Raw genomic sequence first — 23,366 nt, 5'->3', positions numbered from 1 at the left:
GTGTGTGTAGTAGTAGTAGGGAATAGAAAATTTACAAAAGTTGTTGAGGAAAAGAAAATAATTAAATTTTTGAATTTTTTGGATATATAAAATAGGTTTGATTTTCCATACACATTTATTTTCCCTGTTTTTGTTTTTTTGTACCACATTTAGCTGACTTAAGAAGGGATAACACTAAATAAGACCTCACCATAGCTGGATGCTTGCTTTCAAGCGATCCCAATGATCTATCCCTTGCTGTAGGTTATAGTCTTCATTTTTCAAATAGTAAAGAGAAAATGGATTCTACACGAATGTGATACATCTATTAAAATAAGCCAAGTAAAATAAAAAATGGTGGGGAGAGATAGAAAAATGTTTAAAGGGTGATTCTCTGCTTTAAAATAAAAAAATCTAATCCATCATTCACTGACAGAGAAGAGGAGAAAAATATAGAATTGACTAGAGTGGCTTCATGATTTCAAAATACTTCAGTAGACCAGGAGAACAGGGCTGGCCCCAAGGGTCTGAGCCTTGGGAAAAGTCAATACAGAAATTATTTCACACTTACTTTCAGAGTAAAAAAAAAAGTTGAAGATAATAATATGGAATAATTGGAAGATCTAATATACATTCATAATAATAAATATCTAGAATTTTTATAACACATTCAAGCTTGGAAAACAAATTACTTATATTGCCTTATATAATTCTCACAAAATTCCTGTAAGGTAAACAGTTTTATTGTCCCCATATTAAAGATGAAGAAACTGAGGCCAAGAAGTTAAATGATGTGCCCAGAATAATGCAACTAAATATCTATGGGTGATTTAAACGAATGTATTCTTGACTCCATGTCCAACTACGTTATGATACATCTTCCTTGGTAGTTTTAAAAAAATAAACCAGCATCATTATGTATGTACATATTTAACAGTATCTACAAGTAGAGATATGTACACATACAATAAACAGCTATTTTTGATACCCATTCATAGATATTTTTATAAATCTATGTTGAAAATGCAACACATTAAAAGTAATGCTGCATTTGCAATGGAAGGATCAGGGTTCTTCTTGATGCAAACATTTATTACTTGTGTCATCCTGATCAAGTTATCTATCTGATGTAGGTCATGGTTTATTTGTGAAGTGAATGGGTTGAAGCAGAAAATTTAAAGGAATTTTTAAGTTTTTATCCAACATAAAAAAAAAATTGAGATATCTATCAAGCAAATCCACTCAAGTATTCCCCAAATGGTCAACCATCTCCATCACTTTGATTATAATCTCTCCTCAGATTCTGATGGAAACAGTCTAGGATGATGAGTCCAAGAGGTTGGAAAATAGCAGCATTATACAGACTACCAATCCTGCTACTTGCACAGCCATGTCATTATGCTGGGAAGCAACTCCTGTGAAGAAGTAACTAGACTTCCTTCCTCTACCTCTTGATAACAAATTGCTAGTTGTGGAGAAAGTAAATTTATCTATTGAAACAGCAAAGTGCCCAGAAGGAGCTATGTGTCAAGTCAATCCATGAGAACTACCTCAACTATTTCCTCCCTTTGAACTCCAATGGACACAACCCAGAGCCATGAATACAAAAGCAATGTCCCTATGATATTGGTCTTAGAACTATTGGTGATGGAAGAAACCAATGAAGAGCTCTTCCTTGCCACTATCACCTGCTAAACAGTCACCGAAAGATAAACCAAAAATTCCTGGAAGTAGCAGCCTCCTGCAGACCTCCAGTTCCATTTCCTGCCCATCTCTCTTAGACATCATCATGACAACCCCCATGGAGATATAGTCTGTAGGCGCTGCATTCATACCTACTGGAAAGAAAATTCTCATAATCAAAGCCTTTGACACTATCAAATGCTTCAATATCAGAAATGGATAGATTTCATCAGTAGAAGTTACATCAAAATGATGTTAAAATGTTAAAATAAATTTAATATACATTTTAAAATTTATTTTTAATTTATGGAACAAAAACAAGAATTTCTATAACATAGTATAATAAAAAGATGGCTGCACATGAAATTGCAAATGTATTATGGACAATTTACCATTCTTTTTAAATATATAATAAAATTATCATATAAATTTACATTTTTCCTTTTTTTAACTTAGAAAATAAACTCTAAATAAACACATAACCAAAGATAATTAGAATTATATGAGAAAGAAATTGGAAAAATCAAAATGATTATAGAAATAATCATATTAAAGATGACTGAAAGGAAACATAACAAAAAGCTAACTGAATTAAAAGTAAAAGAATAGAAAATCTAATGAACAAAATATCAAATTAACACAAGGAAGAAGCCTGAAACAATTAAAAACAACAAAAAATTAGCAGAAACCTTTGTACAGTGCTATATTCTTAAAAATTCACAACACAAAAGAGTGTTACTTCAGAACTACAAAAATTCCAAACCAAATAAAGACCAAATAGAGATATTAAACAATCCAAACTCAAAGAATCAAATAGCACCAACTGTAAAGGAACTAGTCTTGATGGATTTATAAGAGAGTTCTATTAAACTTTTAAATAAAATTGACTCCAAATCTACAGAAATTATTCTCAAAAAGTGAAAAAAGCACTAAACTCTTTATATGAGATAAATAGAATTTTACTACCAAAACCAGGTAAATATAAAGTAAAATAAAGAGAAGTATGGACCAAAATCATTAATGAATATCAATTCAACAATTTTATATAAAACCTTGCTAAATTACAGCAATTTATCTAAGAAAATATTCATTAGAAGCAAGTTAGATTTATAACCAAGTATGCAAAGATGGTTCAAAAAAAAGATAAAGCAAACAACCTAATTAACTATAATCAGAAACATATACATAATGATCTCAATAGATATAAAAAATAAACTTTGACAAAATACAACATTCATTTACATTTTTCCTATCTCACAAGATATTGTGAAGAAAACACTTTCTAAACTTTAAAATGCGATGTGAGCTACATGAATCCTAAAATAAGAATGAATGCTATTATTTTTATTTCTCTGAGAATTGTTTTTAATCTCAATTTCACTTCTTCCATAAAGTTTTCTCAAACTACTAGTGATATCTAAACCACTGGGATCTTCTTTACCTCTTCTTAACTCCTAAGTTACTTGACTGATAATCTAACATTTAAACAATTCTCTCAATATATTTTATCTAAAATGCTCTCCTAATTTTGTTGAGCCACAACCCCCATCACCCCTCCCTTGCCATTAGGACTGGCAATTGAGTTTAAAAAAAGAACCCGGGAAAAACCTTGAAGCTCTGACCACCATTACATATCATTGTGTCATAAACTCCAGGTGCATTATCTCGATCCTTGTTATGATAATTCCCCTTCCTTTTGAGTATTGCCCCTCACCTTGCTGTCTCCTGTCCTCGACATTTTATCTTGAGCCCTATCCTGTCAAAATTAAGTTAGGATCCTTTCCTGGAATTATGGCTTGGCCATACTCCCAGTGTCTTTGCTCATCTTATCTGCCTTTGTTTCCCCTATAAGATTGTATATTCAGGTCATATATTCTCTGGTAGCATAATTTCATCTCTATTATGACCTTCTGAACTCTTCCATTTCTCCATTCATATCTTCTACTACCATTTCACTCAGTACCAGAAATACACTAGGCAGCTAAAACACAATAAATGATTAAACTTAATACATTTTTTTTCATTCATTTATTCACTGAAGTATTGAACTTAATTAACAGCATTTATTAGGCACTTACAATGTGCCAGATGTGTTCTAAAAATCATAACAGTTTCTGGTTCAAATCACCTTCACATTCTCCAAATTATAATGCTATGTTATCCCTTCTAAATCATTTTTATCCCCAAATATCACATGTGGAAGGTTATAATTAGCCAAATCAAGGAAGACACAAGAGTGCAAAGAAGTAATTTATCTTGTTTTTTTATGATAAATAAATAAGGAAATAAGGCAAATCAAGGCAAAGAGATAATTTATGAGACAGAATTGTCCTTGAATAAGGATTCCCAATGTTTTTCAGTTGTCATTGTTTTTTAGTTTGTTTGTTTTGTTTTTAAAGAAAATTTACCAAAAAAAAATCTTTCTATTTTTTTTTTCCTTGCATAATGTCCAACACTGTTAGGAGGATTTTCTCGTATTTCAATTAGAAGGTTTTCTTAATTTTAATTAGTTAATTAATTAATTTGTTCATTCTTTTATTTATTTGCTATCACAAGCTTTTTATTATTTCCTCATTGCCTTTGGAGATTTTACATTACAATTCAACTTGATGAATTGTCTTTTTTCCACTCTCAGTTAAGTATTACATATAACAATTTAAGACTGTGTCAGAATATATATTGCCAGCACTTTACATTTCCAAAATGTTTTAGCACCCAACCATTGGCTTTCTCAGTTTTGGTAAAATGTACAACTACTAATCCTTTAGAATGACTATCACACTGGAAAATGTCTTTGTTTCACCTGACCCAGGAAAAGGAAAATCAAAGGCAAAGTGGAGTGAAAATGGGACATGGAACTGAGAAAGATGACTACTCTGACAACTTGGGAATGAAAAAGATACATTTCAGTATTGTTAACCAAATAACGTACCAGTGACGATGGAGACAAATAATACAACGTCCAATCATCAAGTGAATAATCCAGCCACTCAGATATTTTATGTATATAATACTCAAGCATGTATTTGGTGGGAAATTTCAAGATGATTAAATTTTCTATTTGGTATTTTGTTTAATAGTAATTATACAATTTGGTCTTCTCCTTATTTATTTGGATACTATATAGTCAAAGAAGTTATTTCTATATACTGTGAAAAGTGTAAAAATCTCAGGCTTCATTGACTTGTCAACTTTCTAGGGCATTAAAGTCAATCCAGTATAACTTGTTCTAGGCTTCTTGATTGGGGGTGGGGAGGGGGACCTTGGAAGAGGTCCCTTCCTGTCCTCAAATAGTATGGTTAACAATACTGAACAAAATAGTTCCATGATGTCAGCGATTAGCCACTCTGAAAAACTATCTACTTTCCCCACTTTTTCTACCATTGTCAACATAACTAGATCCCTTTACCATGGTCCTCTTTCCTATCCACCCATCTTCATATAACAGTATATTCTCCAAAACATTTGCTACAGGAATTATTATATACAAATGTATATTTGTATACTATAAGGGAAGGTCCTTGTCACCTTGTTCTTTGGCCAACTTGGTAATTTATTTTTCTTGACTATGTATATTCATTACAAAGTGTTTTTTACCCTTTTGTTTAACCGGGTGGAAGAATGAAGAAGGGAAAGAAAATACTTGCTTGCTAATTTTAAGAAAGTAGTAAAATTAAATGTCACTAATTGATTCTGTGATGCTACTTTTCTCATCTGGAAAATGAAGATAATAATAGTGATAATCCTATTTTACAAGATTAGTGATATTTGGATTTCTTTGCAATCCTTAAAGAACATTATAAAAATGAGAAACTATTCATATCAACATGTCAAGTTGTTAAAACAATTCATTATTAACCAATTATTTAAAGCAAGTCATTAAAACAATTAGAGGCTCATACAAAAAATCCAAACAATAAATGTGTTGGCTTTAAACTATCCAAATCATTTTTCCCTATCAAATCCCTACCTTGATTTCCCTCTTAGTTAGAAGTAGCATCTATTCTCTGGGTAGCCAAAAATTAGAATAAAAACACTTCTTCAGATCACATTCAAGATGAAATAATACATAAGAGGGAGTCTGGGATAAGGAAGGCATAGGAAATGGTGTTAGGAAACACAGGGCAACTGAGAGATGAATTCTTTCTAGGAATGATAATGTTGATTTAATTATAATTTTCAAAACTAGAGTTATGACAGGAGAGTGAGGGATATGAATGGTAGCATGGCATTGTAATAACTGAGTAGGGGAATGAAGAGTCTTAAGAAGAGAAAAAGAAATGGTGAAAGTTCACCAATCAGAATCCAGGGTCAGAGGGATAAGAGAACCAGTTGTTGATTAATGGATTGATGTACCTAGCAGCCTCAGAGTTAAGTAAACTCATCATCTCTCCCCTTTTGAAAACACAAATCAATTTAGGGGAAATCATTTAAGCAGCATGTTTCCTTAAAAAAGAAATAACTGGATTTAACTGAATTAACCATATGGTTTACGAAAATGACATTCTTAAAATAGACTTTTTTCTTCTTCAAGCTAGCCCATGTATTCTGACAAACTCTATGGCCAAATACGAAGACAAATTCTCAATCTCCTGGGGGAAATTGTTGAATATGAGATGCATATAGTCAACACAGAAATAAAAATGCTATTTTATTTTCACAGTTTGAATGCTTTAGAAGGGAACAATTGGAAATAAGCAGAGGAGTTCATTTAAGAATAAACAAAAACATCCACTGTCTGTAGTTTACTTTCAAAAAAGAGTAAGTCTAATGCTGAGATTCCTGAATAAGACAATGAGTTTGTCACAAGCCAGTATTATGAATAAAATTACAAAAGGGGATTAAAAACTGGACTTGTGATTTCAATGGTTTCAGAGATTTCAGAGAAAGAAATTCCTTCCAAAATCCACAGTAAAAATAAGGGAAACTATGTAAGTATGCTTTATAGAAAGCAGAGCGAATGTCATCATTGAAAACATAGAAAACAATAGCTGAAGACATAAATCATATACAATTGTGCCCCAAAAAAGGTATCTGGCTTACCTTCATGAAAGTTTGTCATTGGCTAAAATTTTATTTTTTGCTTTTGTAATTTCTGAAGAACACAAGAATAGCTCTCAGCAATCAAGTAATTAAAAGAACTCCCTTTTTGATATGTTCCTTTTCTTTGATGCTGATCTGTTTCCTCTCATTCTGCTCCAATATGGTATAGTGGGAAGAGTATTGCACTTGAACTCAGGGAATATCTGGATTCAAATCCTATCTTAGATATTTATTCTAGAACCATGGATAAGTCATTTCACTTTCCTGGTATTCAGTTTCCTCACTTATAAAATGAGAGAGCTGGACTCAAAGATTTCTAAAATTCCTGATTCTACAATTTTTATTTCTTCAGAAATTTATTCTCAGCAATACATTAAATTCTTATCTGATAGATATTGGAAGATAAGAATTTCAATTATCATTTCCTATTGTATATCTCCAACTTCAAATACCTTTCAGCCAACCACTTTGTAGAGACCATTATGCTATTTAACAGTGAGTTCCCTGAGAGCTGAGATTCTGTTCCATTCTACTTCATAACCCCAGTGCTTAAGTGTCAGGCAAAAGTAGGTTCTTAATAAATGTTTATTGACTGTTTCAGATGTAAGAAGAATAAATAAAAGATTAGTGCCTAGTTTTTAGAAACTATTCATAGCATACTCTAATCAACCAACCAATTCAATATTTATGGAGCACCTACTATATGCCAGGCACTATTCCAGGAGACAATAGAAAACTGATCTTGCTTTCAGTGAGGTTTCTTTCAACTGGGAGAAAACAATGTACACAGTTGAGTATCCAACTAACCATTGGCCAATAATGATGTATGATGCCTCTAAGATTAATGTACACCAAATGTTGGGCAGCTAGGGGCATAGGATATAGAATGTTGGACCTGAAGTCAGGAATATTTACTTTCCCGAGTTCAAATTTGGCTTGAGACATTTACTAGCTACCTTGTTTGCCTTAGTTTTCCCATCTGTAAAATGGATTAAAGTCTTTGGTGAAACTCTAGTGCTAGATGAATGGGGTGCTTTAACATTATTATTAATTATTCCCTACTGTAGAAAGGTTTCAAGATAACCACAAAAGACTGTTTCTTTTTTATTTGCAGACTCAACAGTCAACACTCCAAAACAAATAAGTAAAGGATTATTTGAAGGCTTTCATATTTTTGCATTTGAATCTAAGATTCAGCAGAATAACTACATATTCTAGTTCATATAAGTAAATCATATAATGTAATATTCTCTTCTCTAAAATATGATCGTTCTCTGGGAGCAGATTTCTTGGGGGGCTTCTGGGGACAGCCTTAGTTTCAGTTCAAAGTAATAATCACCTCAAATTCAGCCAGGAGATAAAAGTTCAGATCCTTTATTGTCTCCTTCAAAATAGCCCAGTTAGCTTTCTTAGAGTTCTATCTCTCTCCTTGGTTCCAACAGCTCTTGCTGCTAGTCCTTTGTCTCTTCCAGCTTCAGCCTCTAGCTCCCTCTGAATCTAAAGCCTCCAGCAAGCACAAAAATGGAAGAATGGAATAAATCTGTCTTGCCTCTAAGAGTGGGCTCCTCCTCTAGTGGTCTTGTCCTTCTGACTTGTGAATCTCCTGACTGAATCCTGGCTCTGAATCTCCTAGAGCTTCCAGCAGGCTTTTCCTTTTATATGCTCTTTTAGAGGTGTAAATTCAAAGATGTGAAAGGTGTGAGCACTTGCAGAACTCTAACAAGTACTAAGCACATTAGTGAACCAGAGAACTGCTAAGCACCATGATAAAATTAGACCAACCAACTTAGCACCTACAAGGTTTAGATGATGCATTTTCACACAAGATGGACATCTATTTGTATACTCACAATAGGCCTGTGATATTGATCTAACTTTCCAAAATAGTCTCCAAATATAATTATCAGATAAAAAGTGTGCTTATTATATAGATCACTGAAATACTAGACAACATCTATGAAGACATTCAAAAGGGATCGGGTACACTGTAAAATTGGAAAAGATAAAAACTTCATACTTTCAATATATGGAGTTGTTTTGAATGAGTAGTGTGCTGGGTTGGACTATCTACATAATTTCCTTGAACAGATGTTGGAGATGGATCATGAACATCCCTCCCTGATCAGAAAGAATTCTGTCTATATTAAAATTGGGAACTTTATAGTGAAGTCATGTGATATTTAGTTGCTTGCTTAAAAGGAAAAAAAAGGAAAGGGAATTTTTTTTTTTATATTGAAATTATTCTGGGGATGCTACACAGCTATGAATTATGGTACATGATGATACTGAGTGAGTAAAAATTGTTTTATTCCCAATTACAATGGAATGACCCATGGGGATATGTGTTTGAATGCATTCTTCAAGACACTGTCAAAATGTCTAATGTTTAAGAAGAATAAAAGCTATCAGTGAAGATTTATGTGGCTGAAACAAGAAAAGGGCCAGTCAGGTATCATGTGTTAGGGATGACAGATGACTTAAACTTATAAAGTTTAAATCCTGTATTTCGATTCAACTCAGCAAGCAAAGTTTAAGGGACTACTCTATGCCAGTCACTGTGCTATGTACTAGGGAAATAAAGACAAAAATGAAACTGTACCTGCCCTCAAGGAACTTAATTTTTGTAGATGAGGATGTGTGTATGAAAGAAATGGCATAGCTATACACTGAGAAACAAAATATCATACACACACACACACACACACACACACACCCACACACACATACAGAAATAGGTATGGTGATATTTGAATTAGACCACTAGAACACTGGGGTCAATTGTCAAAGATTTTACAGAAAGTCATAAATAAGAACTAGTCAGCATGTGCATGAAGTTGTGAATTTCACTGATGTAGAATAATATCACCACAGTCATTTGTCGATCAATAGTGACACTGAAATCTTTTGAAATATTGAAGAGATAGAGATAGTACCAAAAAAAATCAGAATATTCAAAGTTCCTCTACATCACATGATTAGATTTTAGGAATTCTACAAATCTATAGGTAAAAAAAAAAATCCAGTTTTGAAAAGCAAAATGATCAGAACTAAGAGAATATTGTAACAGTAATATTGTTTTAAAAACAACTTTGAGGAAAAAAGTCATTCTGACTCATGTGAATGCCCAAATTAGCTACCACAGAATATATGAAGAAAGATGCTATCTGTATCTGACAAATGAAAATATAGCCAAAATTTACACATATGTATGTGCATATAGTGTGTGAACACACATATGTGCACACAAACACACATACACATATGTACATATGCACATATTTTGTATCTAATGGCAGCCATCTCGAGGGGAGGGAAAGGAAAAAAAGAAAAAAAAAAGGAATATTGAGTTGTACATAATACATTGCAATTTTAAGTCCAGTCACCTTCATATTCATACAATTTTATGGAAATGTTTGTTCTATTCCATAAGTTAAAAATAAATAAATAAAATTTAAAAAGTGAAGCTAAATCCTAGAGCAAGAATTCTTAGTTTTGTTAACAGTGTGTGTGTGTTTGTGTGTGTGTGTGTGTGTGTGTGTGTGTATGTGTGTGTGTGTGAAAGATTACTTTTGGCAGTCTATTGAATACTATGTACTCAGAATAATATTTTTATTGCATAAAATAAAAAAATAGGAATACAAAGAAAAATACTTATATTGAAATGAAATTATCATAATATGTTAAAAAAAAAAAACATTCACAGAACATGTGGTTAAGAATCCCTACAAAGGGATATCAGGTTTAAGGCCTCAAAAACAGCAAAGTACACAAGAGGATGAAGTTGAGAAGAGAGAAATTGGGAAAGATAAAGATGGAAACAAAAGGAACATGCAATGCTTAGCCCCTTAATGATGTAACATTTCTGCTGTAAGAAATACAAGAAAACCTAATTGGATATCAAGTCCAAGGACACTGACCCTTGCCCTCAATGCCGGGAGCACAGTTCTAGATTTTTTAAAAGGTGTTTGTGAACGTGACATGCTCCCGGTGGAAGAAAGGACAGAGGGCCTTGTCAGTTCTAAGATCTCATTTGTGCAGACTTAGGCATTCATTTATGAGACAAGAATGAAGTTATTTCTGACTTAAGATAAGCTCCAGAATCTAGAGGCAGAAAGGATAAAGGATTTTTACAATATCTATTCCAATCTCTTTCTCTTCTCCTTTTACAGATGAAAATGTAGGTCACTTTTAATAGTACTTGCATTCATTCTCTCTCCCCATTCAACATGTTTTTACCTCTCGCCTGGCCCTATTGCCCTCTATCATTTTTTAATACTTTTTAACAGAAATTTTATTTTTTAACGCTGCTATTCATACACCTCACATTTTTATTTCCAATGCCTCTTATCACCTACCTTTCTTCTAGTTTAATCAAAAAAGAGAAAGAAACATATAGGGAAAAAACCCTTTAGTATGACATTTAAAACGTGGCACAAAAAGCATATGAAAAATCAGGCAGCTAAATAATACTGTAGAAATTGAGATTTGATGAATCCTAATCTTATTGTACCTGTTTGATGTTCCTCATACTTGCTCCATCTCCCGTCACTGTGCATTTGCACAAAGACTTTAATGTACTATTGGTGAAGGTGTAAATCAGTCCAGCCATTCTGGAAAGCAATTTGGAAGTACGCCCAAAAAGTCATTAAACCCTGACTCAGGAAAACCACTAATAGGCCCCAAACACAAAGAGATCAAAGAAAGAACAAAAGGTACAAAAGTATTTATTGCAGTTCTTTGTATAGTAGTAAAAATCCAGAAATAAGAAGGTGCCTAACTAATGCGGTATGATAAATAAATTATGTCATATCGATTTCATAAAATATTATTGTACCATCATGATGGAAATCAAATGAAAACTACAGTTTAATAAAAACCTGAGGATATCTACATAGAAATGATGCACACTGAAGTTAAGAGAAACAGGACAACAACATATATAACAATAGCTTGAGGAAGACTTGAGAAATTGAACTGTTGCCATTGCTAACCATATTTCGAAGGGACTGATAATTAAGCTCACTACTCATCTCTAGATAGAGAGATAATTAACTCGATACACAATAGACTAATATTTTTGGTTACAATCTAGGTGAGATTTTGTGTTTGCTTGAACACATACACACTTACAAGTATGTTGTTTATGTGTGTGAGTATATAAATATGTATGTAAGCATACATACATGCATTTATGTATATGTGCATTGTATATATACATAAAGTCACAAAACCTGTTTTCTTCTTTTTATTCTTCCTTTTTTTTTTTTTTGGCCAATGGGCAGGAGGGAAGTATTAGGACAGGCAATAATTATAAAGAAGAAAAATAAAAAAAGAGAAGCCATTCAGACATCATTTTCAAAAATAGAGGGAAAAATAGAAGGAAGCTCAGACAAGCAGGACAATTTTTAAACCTTCAGGTTAATCTTATATACTTTAAAAGAAAAGCAAGATATATATGAAAGTTATAATTTCACATACAATTCTCTTTTTTATGTTGCTACAGGTATGCATATACCCATTTATTTAAGTTCAAAATATGAAAGTTTTTGAAAAAAAGTTAAAGTTTCTGCACTTAATGAATTCATGCCATTGTGACCAAACTTATGGCAAGCCCCCGAGTGGGAACTCCATTGTCCAAAACCAGATCTCTACCACACTTCCCAGCATGGTAGGATTTGTCAGAATTTAGATCAAGTTATTATCAGCATTGACTTCTATCAGTATGAGACAGAAAATCCGACCATTTAATAAACAGAGTTATGGTTAAATTTATAACTAAAATATATCCCTAAAACGGGCAGATTTATATAAGGAAAAGGTGGAGGGATTTAAAAGTTTAATTTTTAAATATTTTTTCATCAGTAGCCCTTCTGGTTCACTGCTGAGAAGTGATAAGTGCTATTAAAGATATAGTTATATCCCCTAAGGGAAAAAATGCCATCGCAACTTTCTCAAGCTACATTACATCACAATGAGGCAACCACATTTTCCATTTTTTTAAAAACAAACTCATATGAAGAAATGGACAGAGGTGGCTATGCAAGGCTTTCTGTTTTGTTTCATCTTACATTTTAATTCCAAAGATTTCTGAGCAAGGTCAGCAACAGACTGGAACAGATCCCGCTGAGTTAAAGATTAGTTAGTTGAGCCGGATTTGCCAGATCCTAGACTACATCAGAAAAAAAAAATATTTCAATTATAAATCTAATTACAACTTTAATTGTTAAACAGTCAGTCAGATTATGTTTTGGTACATGGTTTGCACTGTTTCTTACTGACTCAGAAAGCAGGTGTTTCAGCAGGTGTTACCTCTGGGGCAACCACATCACTTGACTGCCATGGAGATCTTAGTCTCTCTCTCTCCCCATGGTCTATTATTTTTAGTAACACATGACAGCTCTAGAAACTGCCATCCACCCACCATCCCTCAAGAGGGTGAACTATGAAGCATATTTCTTTGCATTCACTGTAAAGACAGAATAAGGGAAGAGTTGGGGAGGGTAAAAATAAGGACCTGTCCCTCCAGATACATCAATGAAGAAGGAATATATTGAGTGGTATTATGGAAACATTCACTAGTTCTAGTGTTAGGATACCTGGTTACAGGATCCTGTTCTGCTACTACTACTTATTTGACCTTGGACCAATGACTTAATTTCCCTGAAGCTCAATATCATAATTTGTAAAATGGATGGTGAGTTGGAGAGGGTGGCAGAGTGTGAAATTAGCTTAGGTTCCCACTGATGTTATGATTTTGATGCCATGATGAATGCCTATTTCAGAGGAATTTCAGACATTGAAAATGCTTCCTAGATCTTATTTTGTGAAAAACAAGTCAGAAGTAGCCTAGATCTTATTTCCTCTCAATTTTTTCCCCATCAGATTGTACCCTCCTCTCCATCACCAAACTTTTTGCTAATCTTTCTCTTCATAACTGCTTTCTTCTTTCCCACTTACTTGTATGCCCAGGTACATTTAAAAAAACCCTCAATTCCAAATTTAAAATCCATATCCTCTTTAAGATACATTCCCATATCATTTCTCCATTCACAGTCAAATTTCTAGGAAGAAAACAAAAAGTTATCTACTTTCATTGCTGCCATCTCCTTTCCTTGTAAAACACGTGTAATATGGCTTCTAACTTCATCACTCAAATATAACTCTTTTCTTCAAAGCTGCCATTGATCTCTTGTTGCCACACCTGACATGGTTGATTTAGTTTTCCTGGAGGCTCTTTCTTCTCTTAGAACCTCTTGATTCTTCCCCAACCTTGCCTTCTCCAATTCTGCCCTGCTCTTTCCTTCTCTTTCCTTTCTCTTCTACTCTGCTGAGTCAACGACAGCAAGCTATATTCTCACCATGGTTCTTTGCTTTTGGTCTTTTACTTTGATCTCTTAACCTACTTTCTCTTATGCTCCCATGATCCTCTTTGGGTTGAATTATCATCTCCATGCATCTGATTCCTATACATTCAGCCTCAGCCTTTCTCTTGAATTCTAGCCCCTCATCACCAACTGATAATTGGTGATCAATTAGAAATGATCTAATTGGATATTTCAAAAGCCTCTCAAAAATCAGACATTTCCTATAGATGTTTCATAAGCCTCTCAAATTCAACATGCCCACAACTAACCTCTTTTTTATTTCCCCTAACCCTCTTCCTGTCAAGTCCACTACTGTCTTTCGGATCAACCTCTTCTTTCTCCTATATATCCATTCATGGCCAACTCCTTTTGGTTTTACCTTCACATATTCTCTTCTACAATTTTTTTTCTCTCCTCTCATATCGTCACCAGATTAATTCAGGCTCTCTTTACCTCTCATGGAGACGTTATTTTTTATTTTTTTTATTTTTATTTTTTTCCCTAATGCTATCCTCAACCCAACCTCTGAAGGGAAATTCCTAAATCATATTTTCAACCATGGCACTCCTCTGTGTGCAAAGTTTTAGTATCTCTTCCATTGCCTCTAAGATCAAATATAAACAGCTCTCCCTGGCATTAAAAGCCCCTCTTCCATGTTTCTCCCTTCATATACACTGTAGTTCTGCTAAGCTGGTTTTGTTGTTGCTCCTTTCATGTGACATTCTACTTATGATCTTCATGTCTCTGTACAAAGCACTCCTGATTCCTAAAAACATCCCTTCTTCATCTTCTCCTCTTAGAAATCCCAGCTTTCTTCACAGCTTAGCTATTTTTTTCCTGACTCCCCCCAGGCAAAACTTCTAATGGTTCCATAATGAAATTACCTATTGTTCACATGACATATATTAGTATTTTCTTCTAAGTTCATTTTGCCTCTTCAGATAGAAAGTAAGGTCCTTGAGGACAGAGATATTTTATTTTTGTCTTTGTATTTCAAAATCTTAGCACAATGCGTGGTACATAGTAATTACTCTCAGAAATACTAGAGTGACTGAATGGTTGCTGAATCTATATATATGAATCTATAATATTACCATCTCTGTTTTCATGTTATTACTTTTTATTTCTGAGTTACCAAAACATTTACTGCTTTCCTATATACAAAAGTACTTCTCATCCAAGTCCACCAATGTGCTCTAGCCAAGCCTGAGAAAATTCTCCCCCTTACATTAGAATTATTCTGTCCTTGAGTGGGAAGGATCTCTACCACGAGGCTATTCACTTTTTACAATTCTCAGTATATGTTTGTCCTCCAGGGCATTGACACGTGGTTCTCCTGTGATAATAGTTTTTTTAAAGAGTTTATTTTTCAATTCTAACTCAAAATTTTAGGACCAAGTGGCTGTTGATAGGCAAGACAAAATGAGAAAACATTTATCATACAGCATGCATCTCTCAAATGAAATTGCATTAGACTGAAATTTACAATAGCAGCAGTTTGAAGCAAATGCAATAACAGTTTTAAGTAGCATTACAAGATTTATTTTTACATGTTTAAAATTCAAAAACTCATTGGGGAATTCTGGAAATGGAGAATGTTTCATTTAGGAAAACTCCATGGTGTTTTGTTTCAACACTGAACTGTAAACAGCTGTGTTAAGAGTATCTAACATGCATATGCTCTTTGGATTTTTAAATCCAAAGAGAGACAGCCCTCAATTATACAGGGTGATAAAGAAAGCAGTTCTATGGATAATCCACAACAAAAGGAAACCTCCAAATAATTTATAACATGTACACTTATTGTTACACATAATTCTTCCCTATTTGTTCATTCCTTCATTTATCAAACTTGTTCTGAATCCTAACTATGTACCAGGAAATAGATTATGTGATGGAGGTGGAAGGGAATATGATGGGTCTACTTGGGGTTCAAATTTTAGGAACAAACAATCCTACAATCATAGATCTTAAGAAGATACAAGAGAAAATCACCCATTCCAATCCTCTTACAATGCATTTTAGGAAACAGGCTCGAGGACACCCCATTGCTTCCTCAAAATCATAAAGCACCACTGATGGCATTTAGATGGAGTAAAGAATGTAGTATAATCTAGATTCACTTTTTCATGAAGACTGTAGTGGATTGAAGCCAAGATGGAGATGCTTCTCCAAGCAGATAGAGACCCAAAAAGGTATGGGATTCTGTTTAGAAAGAAACAGGATGCTGAGGGTAGCACATGAATTGGGTTGCTAAGATTTACAGTTTCTGGTACTAGTTATGAAAAAGGCACACTATTAGTCACAGAACAGGATCTTGGGCAAATCAGTTATACCTATTTGCTTCTGTTTCTTCATCTGTAAAATGAATTGAAGAAGGAAATAGTAAATCACTCCAATAGCTTTGCCAAAAAAACCCCAAATGGGATCACAAAGAGTTAGACAGGTCTAAAATGATTGAACAAGAAAATACATGTGTGTATGTGTGTATATGTATATATTGTATATATAGATAATGTGTATCTAAAATACGTATATACACACATTTATATAGTGTTTAAAAGTTATCATGAAGCAAGCTTTGAACATTAAGAACACAAAGTCATTTTTATTTCCTTTATCACAAAGGTATCCCAAATTTCTTTGAAAGAGAATCACACTGGTAATCCATGTCAACAGAATGGATTTTATTGAATTGAGCTGTTACATTTCGGTATTTTAAAATGGATACCAGTTTCCATCAGTGCTTCCTGAGAATTTGTCATGAACTAATTTACATTCTTCTGCCACCAAGATAGGAATCCTATTACCGAGGACCTTATCTTAAATGAAGGGGTCTCAGTGCTCATAGCAATGACACTTTGCTATTTACATATGAAGGCTGACAAATAGGTTGCTTCATATCTTGGTTTACTTAGCTCCTTTTGTATCTGAAGATAGATTTGTACTCTGAAGTGAAGCTATAGAGAAACTAAACATATCTTTACTATAATAGGTTCTGCAAGAGAAGAGACATACTGCATAAAATTAAGTGCTAAATATGTACATACATTTAAATAATAAGATATATATTACATATGGATAAACTCATACAATAACTGCCATATATATGTATATGAATATTTGTGTAGAATATTTGTGTAGAAATTGGATGTATTTATATAAATACAGATGTATAAATATATGTAAGAATATGTGTATATATACATATGTATGTATGTGTTGGTTTGTTTATTAAAACATATACAGTGTTGCACAAACCTTAATGCAATCTTATGCTTTAATAACCAGGTGCATAAAAGCTATAAACTTATAAAAGCAACATTTGAAAATTTAATTATTAATAATTATGTTTTTAATTCAACATAGCCACCATCTTTTGTTATACATCATTCTTGTCAATTTTTGAACCTTGTGAAAGCTTTCATGAATTATTACACAATGTCTGAGAAGAGTGTTTGTCGACTTATCCTTGAAATCATCCAAAGAATGAAGTATTGATGCAAAAATAACAACTTGGATAGGACTTCACAAGAAGAAGTTTACTAGAATAGATTGAGAGAGAGAGAAAAGACAGAAGGAGGGAAGGAAGGAGAGAGAGAGAGGGAGGGAGAGGGAGAGAGAAAGAGACACAGAGAGAGAGAGATAGATAGATAGATAGATAGAGAGAGAGAGAGAGAGAGAGAGAGACACACACACAGACACAGAGCATGAATATGTTTTGGGAAAGAGAAAGTTTAATATGGGAAAGGAAGGGGCCAGCTTGTGAAGATTTTAAAAGCTCCATAAATCATGTTATAGTTGAGCCCAAAGATGATTGGGACCCAGCAGAACAAGGGGGTGACATGATCAGACCTTAAATTTGGGAAGACCAATTGTACAGTTGAAGAGGATGAACCACTGGGGCAGGGCAAGACTTGGGGCAAGAAGACCACCAGTAGGTTATGGCAATGGTTCATGTGTGAGATGATGAGGAGTTGTACCAGGAGGATGGCAGTATTGGAGAAGGACTGGGTGGAAGAGATGCTATAAAAATAGAATCAATAGCACTTACAGATTAGATATGAGGAGTGAGACTGATATGCTTTTTGGACAAGGAACATGAGAAAAGTGATTTGCCTGGGATCTTCCAGTTGCAAATTATCTGAGGCAAGATTCCAGCGCTGGTCCTCCTGACTCTTAAGACCAGAATGTAATTCATATATGGACACAGGTTAGAAGAGACTGATAGCTTTGTTTCTAGTAATTCTTTATTTCCTTTTATAGTAAATCTTTCAAGCTTAGAGAATCTGGGTAGCGTACTGCAGTGGGGTCAAAATGATATAGAAATGGGGGACATTAACCCATACACAAGGATCCCTGTGCCACACAAGGGCTTAGTTTTACAAAGCAATATTACCTGTATTTTTATGTATTTTATTAAATATTTCTCAATTCATTTTAATCTGTTAAGGCCACACTCAAGAGTGTTGGGGATCACATCAACTATATATTTGATACTCTGGTATCACAGACAAGAGAAAGCTGGGTTGAAATCCTGCCTCTAACCTTAGCAGTGAGACTCTGGGCAAGTAACAACTTCTTAGTATTCTAAATAAATCTTCTCGAAGTAAACACTCATTTTTTAAAACAATAATATTTTTGTGATGTGGCAATGGCTAAACATTATAGAATGATCAGTATTTCCGGAAAATTAAAGTTAAAAATTATACAAAGGACATTCAAGAAGTGCATGGTGCTTTTGATGAAGTTGTTACACATAAACAATGCAGAGTTAAACAGGAAAGGCATCAAGGATGTCATGAGAAAGACCTATGATAGAATAAGAAGGTAGACTGATCATAAAGGGGAAGCAAGAGATAAGGGATAGATATCATCGTATATACTCAATGTCAAAAGACACGAAAGATTTTCAGCACACCTATACAAAAGCACTAAGGAAGGATGTAGACAAGGGTGAGAAATGAACATGTATGGATGGCATGTGGTCCGTACCAGTGGTCCCTGTGGTTCACATATTGACAAATTAACATCATTTAGTATTTAATTTTTATTTATTTTGTTAAACATTTCCTAATGATATTTTAATCTGGTTCAGGGTCCATTCATTTGACCTGAGCCAAGTTTGACACCCACCTTCTAAACCACTGGAGGGCTGATTATCTAATCATTTCATTAACATATTAAAGGATATTCGTTTCATACAGAAACAAAATTCATATTTTTGTGCAGAGCCATATAAGGAGTGTAGAAAGGCTGGCAATGTTATATTAATACTTCAACTCTTTACTATTATCCATAATGATCTCATGAAATTTAAAATGAAACCTACAGTAGATTTTAATTACCACCATGTGTGAAAGCTTCCCCAAATGCCACATCAAACATAAAGAAATTAACCTGCCTGAATTTTCTTGATATCTGACCTTGTATCGATAAATAATTTGAAAGGAAAATTTTGTTGGATGTAAAAATTCCTGAATCGGAATGTCTTTGTAACTTAGGAAATTCTTAAAGCAAGCATTGGAAAGTATTCTTGGAATTGTTCTTGGAAAACGGAAACAATTTTTGGATGAAGTATTAAGCCAAATGTAGTTCATAAGACATAAAAATATTACTAAATTACTGTAGATCAATAACCAGAAGAATGCTTTCTACAAGTTATTAACGAATGAGTTAACAAACATTTATTAAGCTGCATTTATATACTAGGCACTGGGGATAGAAAGACAAAAATATCTTTACGGACCTTACATGCTGTAAAAGACAACATGTACCCATACACAAATACATACAAAACAGAGAAGAGGTAGCAGTTGGGGGAACCAGGAAAGATCACAAGAAGAACATTTAAGGAATATTCTGACAATAAAATAAATCAGCAAATAGAACTCCCACATATTAAATGGGAAATTTTGCATAACAAACCATTTTCTAAAAACCAAAGCACAAGAGGTAATTTAAGAGCATACATTCTCTAAATGTGTTTTCACATCCACTTTATTTTTAATTTATGAAATAAAACAATTATTTTCTATAATACAACAAAAATGATTTCACATGAGATTTGAAATCACAACTTCCTTTTCCTTTTAAATATTCAATAAAGTTATCATGTAAATTTATTTTGTTCTTATTTTCTTCCCTTCCCCTCCATAGAGAGTTTTACCATTAGACACATACACACACACACACACACACACATATATACACACACGCGCACATAAAATATATACATATATTACCTATGATTTAAAATTTTATTCCATAAATACTTCTATTTATCAGTTCTTTCTCTGAATACAATGTCTTTCTTCAACTGTTCTTTATGACCCTATAATACCAATACAGAATCTATTTCCAAAGACTAAAAAGGCAAAAGGAAAACACCCTATGTGTTTAGTAGCTCTCTTAGGGGGAGCAAAGAATTGGAAATTGTGGGGATGTCCATCAATTGGGGAATGGCTGAACAAGTTGTGGTATACAGTTGTGATGAAATGCTACTATGCTACAAGAAATGATAAGCTCAGTGATCTTGGAAAAACATAGAAAGACTTGCATGACATAATGAAGAGAAAAATCAAGAGAACAGTGTATATAGTAACAGAATATTGTTTTAAGAATGACTTTGATTGAATGAGTCATTTTGACTACTATAAATATTTGAATTAACAATTCATTTTTAATCTATTAGATGTCAGTCACGTAGAAAAAATCAGCTAAAACTGATGGACTTACTGAATCTATTGCATCAACAAGATATTACAAGCATTAGTGGATGGCTTCCAATATATCAGACAGATTCTCAACAGAGGGTTTTTGGGACGTTATAAAATGCAGTAACATAGGACAAAAGGTGATTGTGTTACCACCTGTACTAGGAAGGGAGCAGTCACATATTAATGAAGTCATAAATTCAATAAAGCAAACAATTTATGACTATTTGTAAGATTGTTCAACAAAAAAGTATTCTGTAAATAGTTGTGTAAATAATGCTAAATATTGCTCTATCCTTTGGAAACTTGGAAGTCAAAGTGATCAGGACCAGTGAGGCATTAAGAAAAAGGCCAATTCTTTTCCAATTGAATGCCAAGGCATTCCATGTTGCAGCTATTCAAGATACACAGAAAAAAAAAACAAATATTTATATTTTCCACTCTTCTTGCAATAGTTCAGAATTGTCTCAGTTGATTTAGCACAAATTTGAGTCAGTCTTTAGGCATTTGTCCAAGTAACCGGACCAAGGATACCAAGTGAATCCTTGTCAAAAATGACAGGGTTATTCTTCATTCTTTTCAGTATGTCTGGGTAGCTGAAGTGATGTTGAACAGAGAGTAGATAAACAGGCCACAGAACTACTGAATTGTAACACCAGGAATATTAAATAAACTTCATAGTTTGATATATTTCACTACATTATCTATCACCATGAAGAGTACTCTCTGATGTCAAACAATAATAAAAAAAAAAACTATATAGTAGACAGGGGCAGCTAGATGAAGCAAAGTGTAGAGCACCAGCTCTGGAGTCAGGAGGTGAGACCTGAGTTCTGAGAGTAGAAAGATGGAGACTAAAAGAACTTTAACTTTATATTTAAAAAAAATCAATTATTATATTTAGCATTTGGTTACAGAGTGGATTATACCACTGCATAGACAACAGTTCTCAGGCTTGGTAGAGATTCCACTGTAAATTATCAACTAGTACAAAACCATCTGAGTTGTAAAAACTTAATCATATTTAATAAAATTCAGTCTATGAACCAATAACATCAAGATGCTCCACGAAGGTCATCTCGCTATTGTAACCGAAAGAGAAAGAGCTGACAAACCTGACTGAGAAAAATAACACAAGCAATTTTGAGGATGTCCTGACTCAAGATTCAAGATTCTAGAAGCAATTATGTGGATTACCACATAAGGTGTGGAAGATGTTGCTTCTGTGTTAGGTAACCCCTAACTCTCCATTGAATGTCAGACATTCATCCCTTCTTATTTCCTTGAATGAGAATTTCTCTGATAAAAAATTCACATACTCAATTCTATTAATATAACATTAGCTAAAAATGGAGAAACTTGCCTACTTTACTCAGAGTTAGTGGTAGAGATGAGAGAATATAAAAATGACAATGTTTCCCACCACAATTAGTCTGATAACTACTGTCCCAAGATTTTTAATCTCTAAATTAAGAAAAATACCTTCCTATATTGCATAAAAACATTATGAGATTTGCTATGGGAAAATATTTCTCATAAGATAAAAATCTATAAGATAAAAAACTATAAAAAATAAACTTAATAATTTTCTTAAAAACCTTTTCCCTAGAATTTTACTGATCAAGACCTCTGGCCATGAGTCAAAATCATTTTATTTGGTCAAAAAAGGTAGAATTTCTATAATTTTCAAAACACAACATTATTTGGAAAGAGGACTTAACTCACCAATACTGGGATAACCAGGTGTAGAAGGGTCTCCTCCAGGATTCAGTGAAACCATGAAGGGGCTGTGGCTAGGGTTGATAGTCTTGGGTAAATCACAAGGATCAATGTAAAGAAGAACGCCTCCAAATCCAGCTTTTTCCAATAGCGAAAGCTAATACAGGAGATGAGAACAACAATGCAAAAATGTGATTACTTAGAACACCTTTAAAAAGGGTTGAAAGTAAATGAGATGCAAAGAAAACTATTTTTAATCGAATTATAGTTACAAGATATCAGAAATGGAAGAGAAGTAGAAATCTTTTAATTAAGTGACTTTAAACCAACATTTTTTACTTTGGGCTAATTAGAAATTGTTCCTCTTCCACCGTCCCCAAAGTAATACTATCACCATCCTTTTATGCTATGCTTACTAAACAGCATGACAAAGCATCTAAATTTTTTTTTGATTTTAGACTTCATTCATAGGAGCACACCTTCTGAAAAAAGGAAGACTATTCCTGCTATATTCTGCTTTGGTCAGGCCACAGTTGGAAGAAATCAGACATACCAAAGTGCATCTGCAGAAAAGTATCCTCCAAATACCCATGTACTGATATCCTTCCCTTCAAGGAGAAGCTCAAATGTTATTTGATGCTATTTAATTAATTAAATACTATTTAATCTCTTCCCTAGAAGAGATGTCTTCCTCACTCCCATCCACTGAATTTCTCAGATGTTTCTTTTGGACCTTCCCTATATTCTTATCATGGACAAAGAATGTCAATATTCCTTATGTCTTTATCTTGGTTTATATTAAATTCTGTACAATTCTAAACTATTAAATCCTCTAGGGCAGGAGCAGGGTCATTTGTTTATA

General features: G+C 33.5%; 1 protein-coding gene across 1 annotated transcript in view; it reads right to left on the bottom strand.

Annotated features, from left to right (window-relative positions):
* The window catches only part of NAALADL2 (N-acetylated alpha-linked acidic dipeptidase like 2), a 979,587-nt gene that overhangs the window by 450,954 nt on the left and 505,267 nt on the right, over nt 1–23,366 (bottom strand). The window contains exon 5 of the mRNA XM_051983192.1: nt 22,511–22,661. Within this exon, the coding sequence (XP_051839152.1) occupies nt 22,511–22,661 (151 nt within the window). The remainder of the gene's footprint in view (nt 1–22,510; nt 22,662–23,366) is intronic.

This window comes from Antechinus flavipes, chromosome 3, assembly GCF_016432865.1.
Source record: "Antechinus flavipes isolate AdamAnt ecotype Samford, QLD, Australia chromosome 3, AdamAnt_v2, whole genome shotgun sequence".
Lineage (NCBI taxonomy): Eukaryota > Metazoa > Chordata > Mammalia > Dasyuromorphia > Dasyuridae > Antechinus > Antechinus flavipes.
Note: the sequence above shows the minus strand (reverse complement) of the source record. Positions and strands in the feature narration are given on the sequence as shown.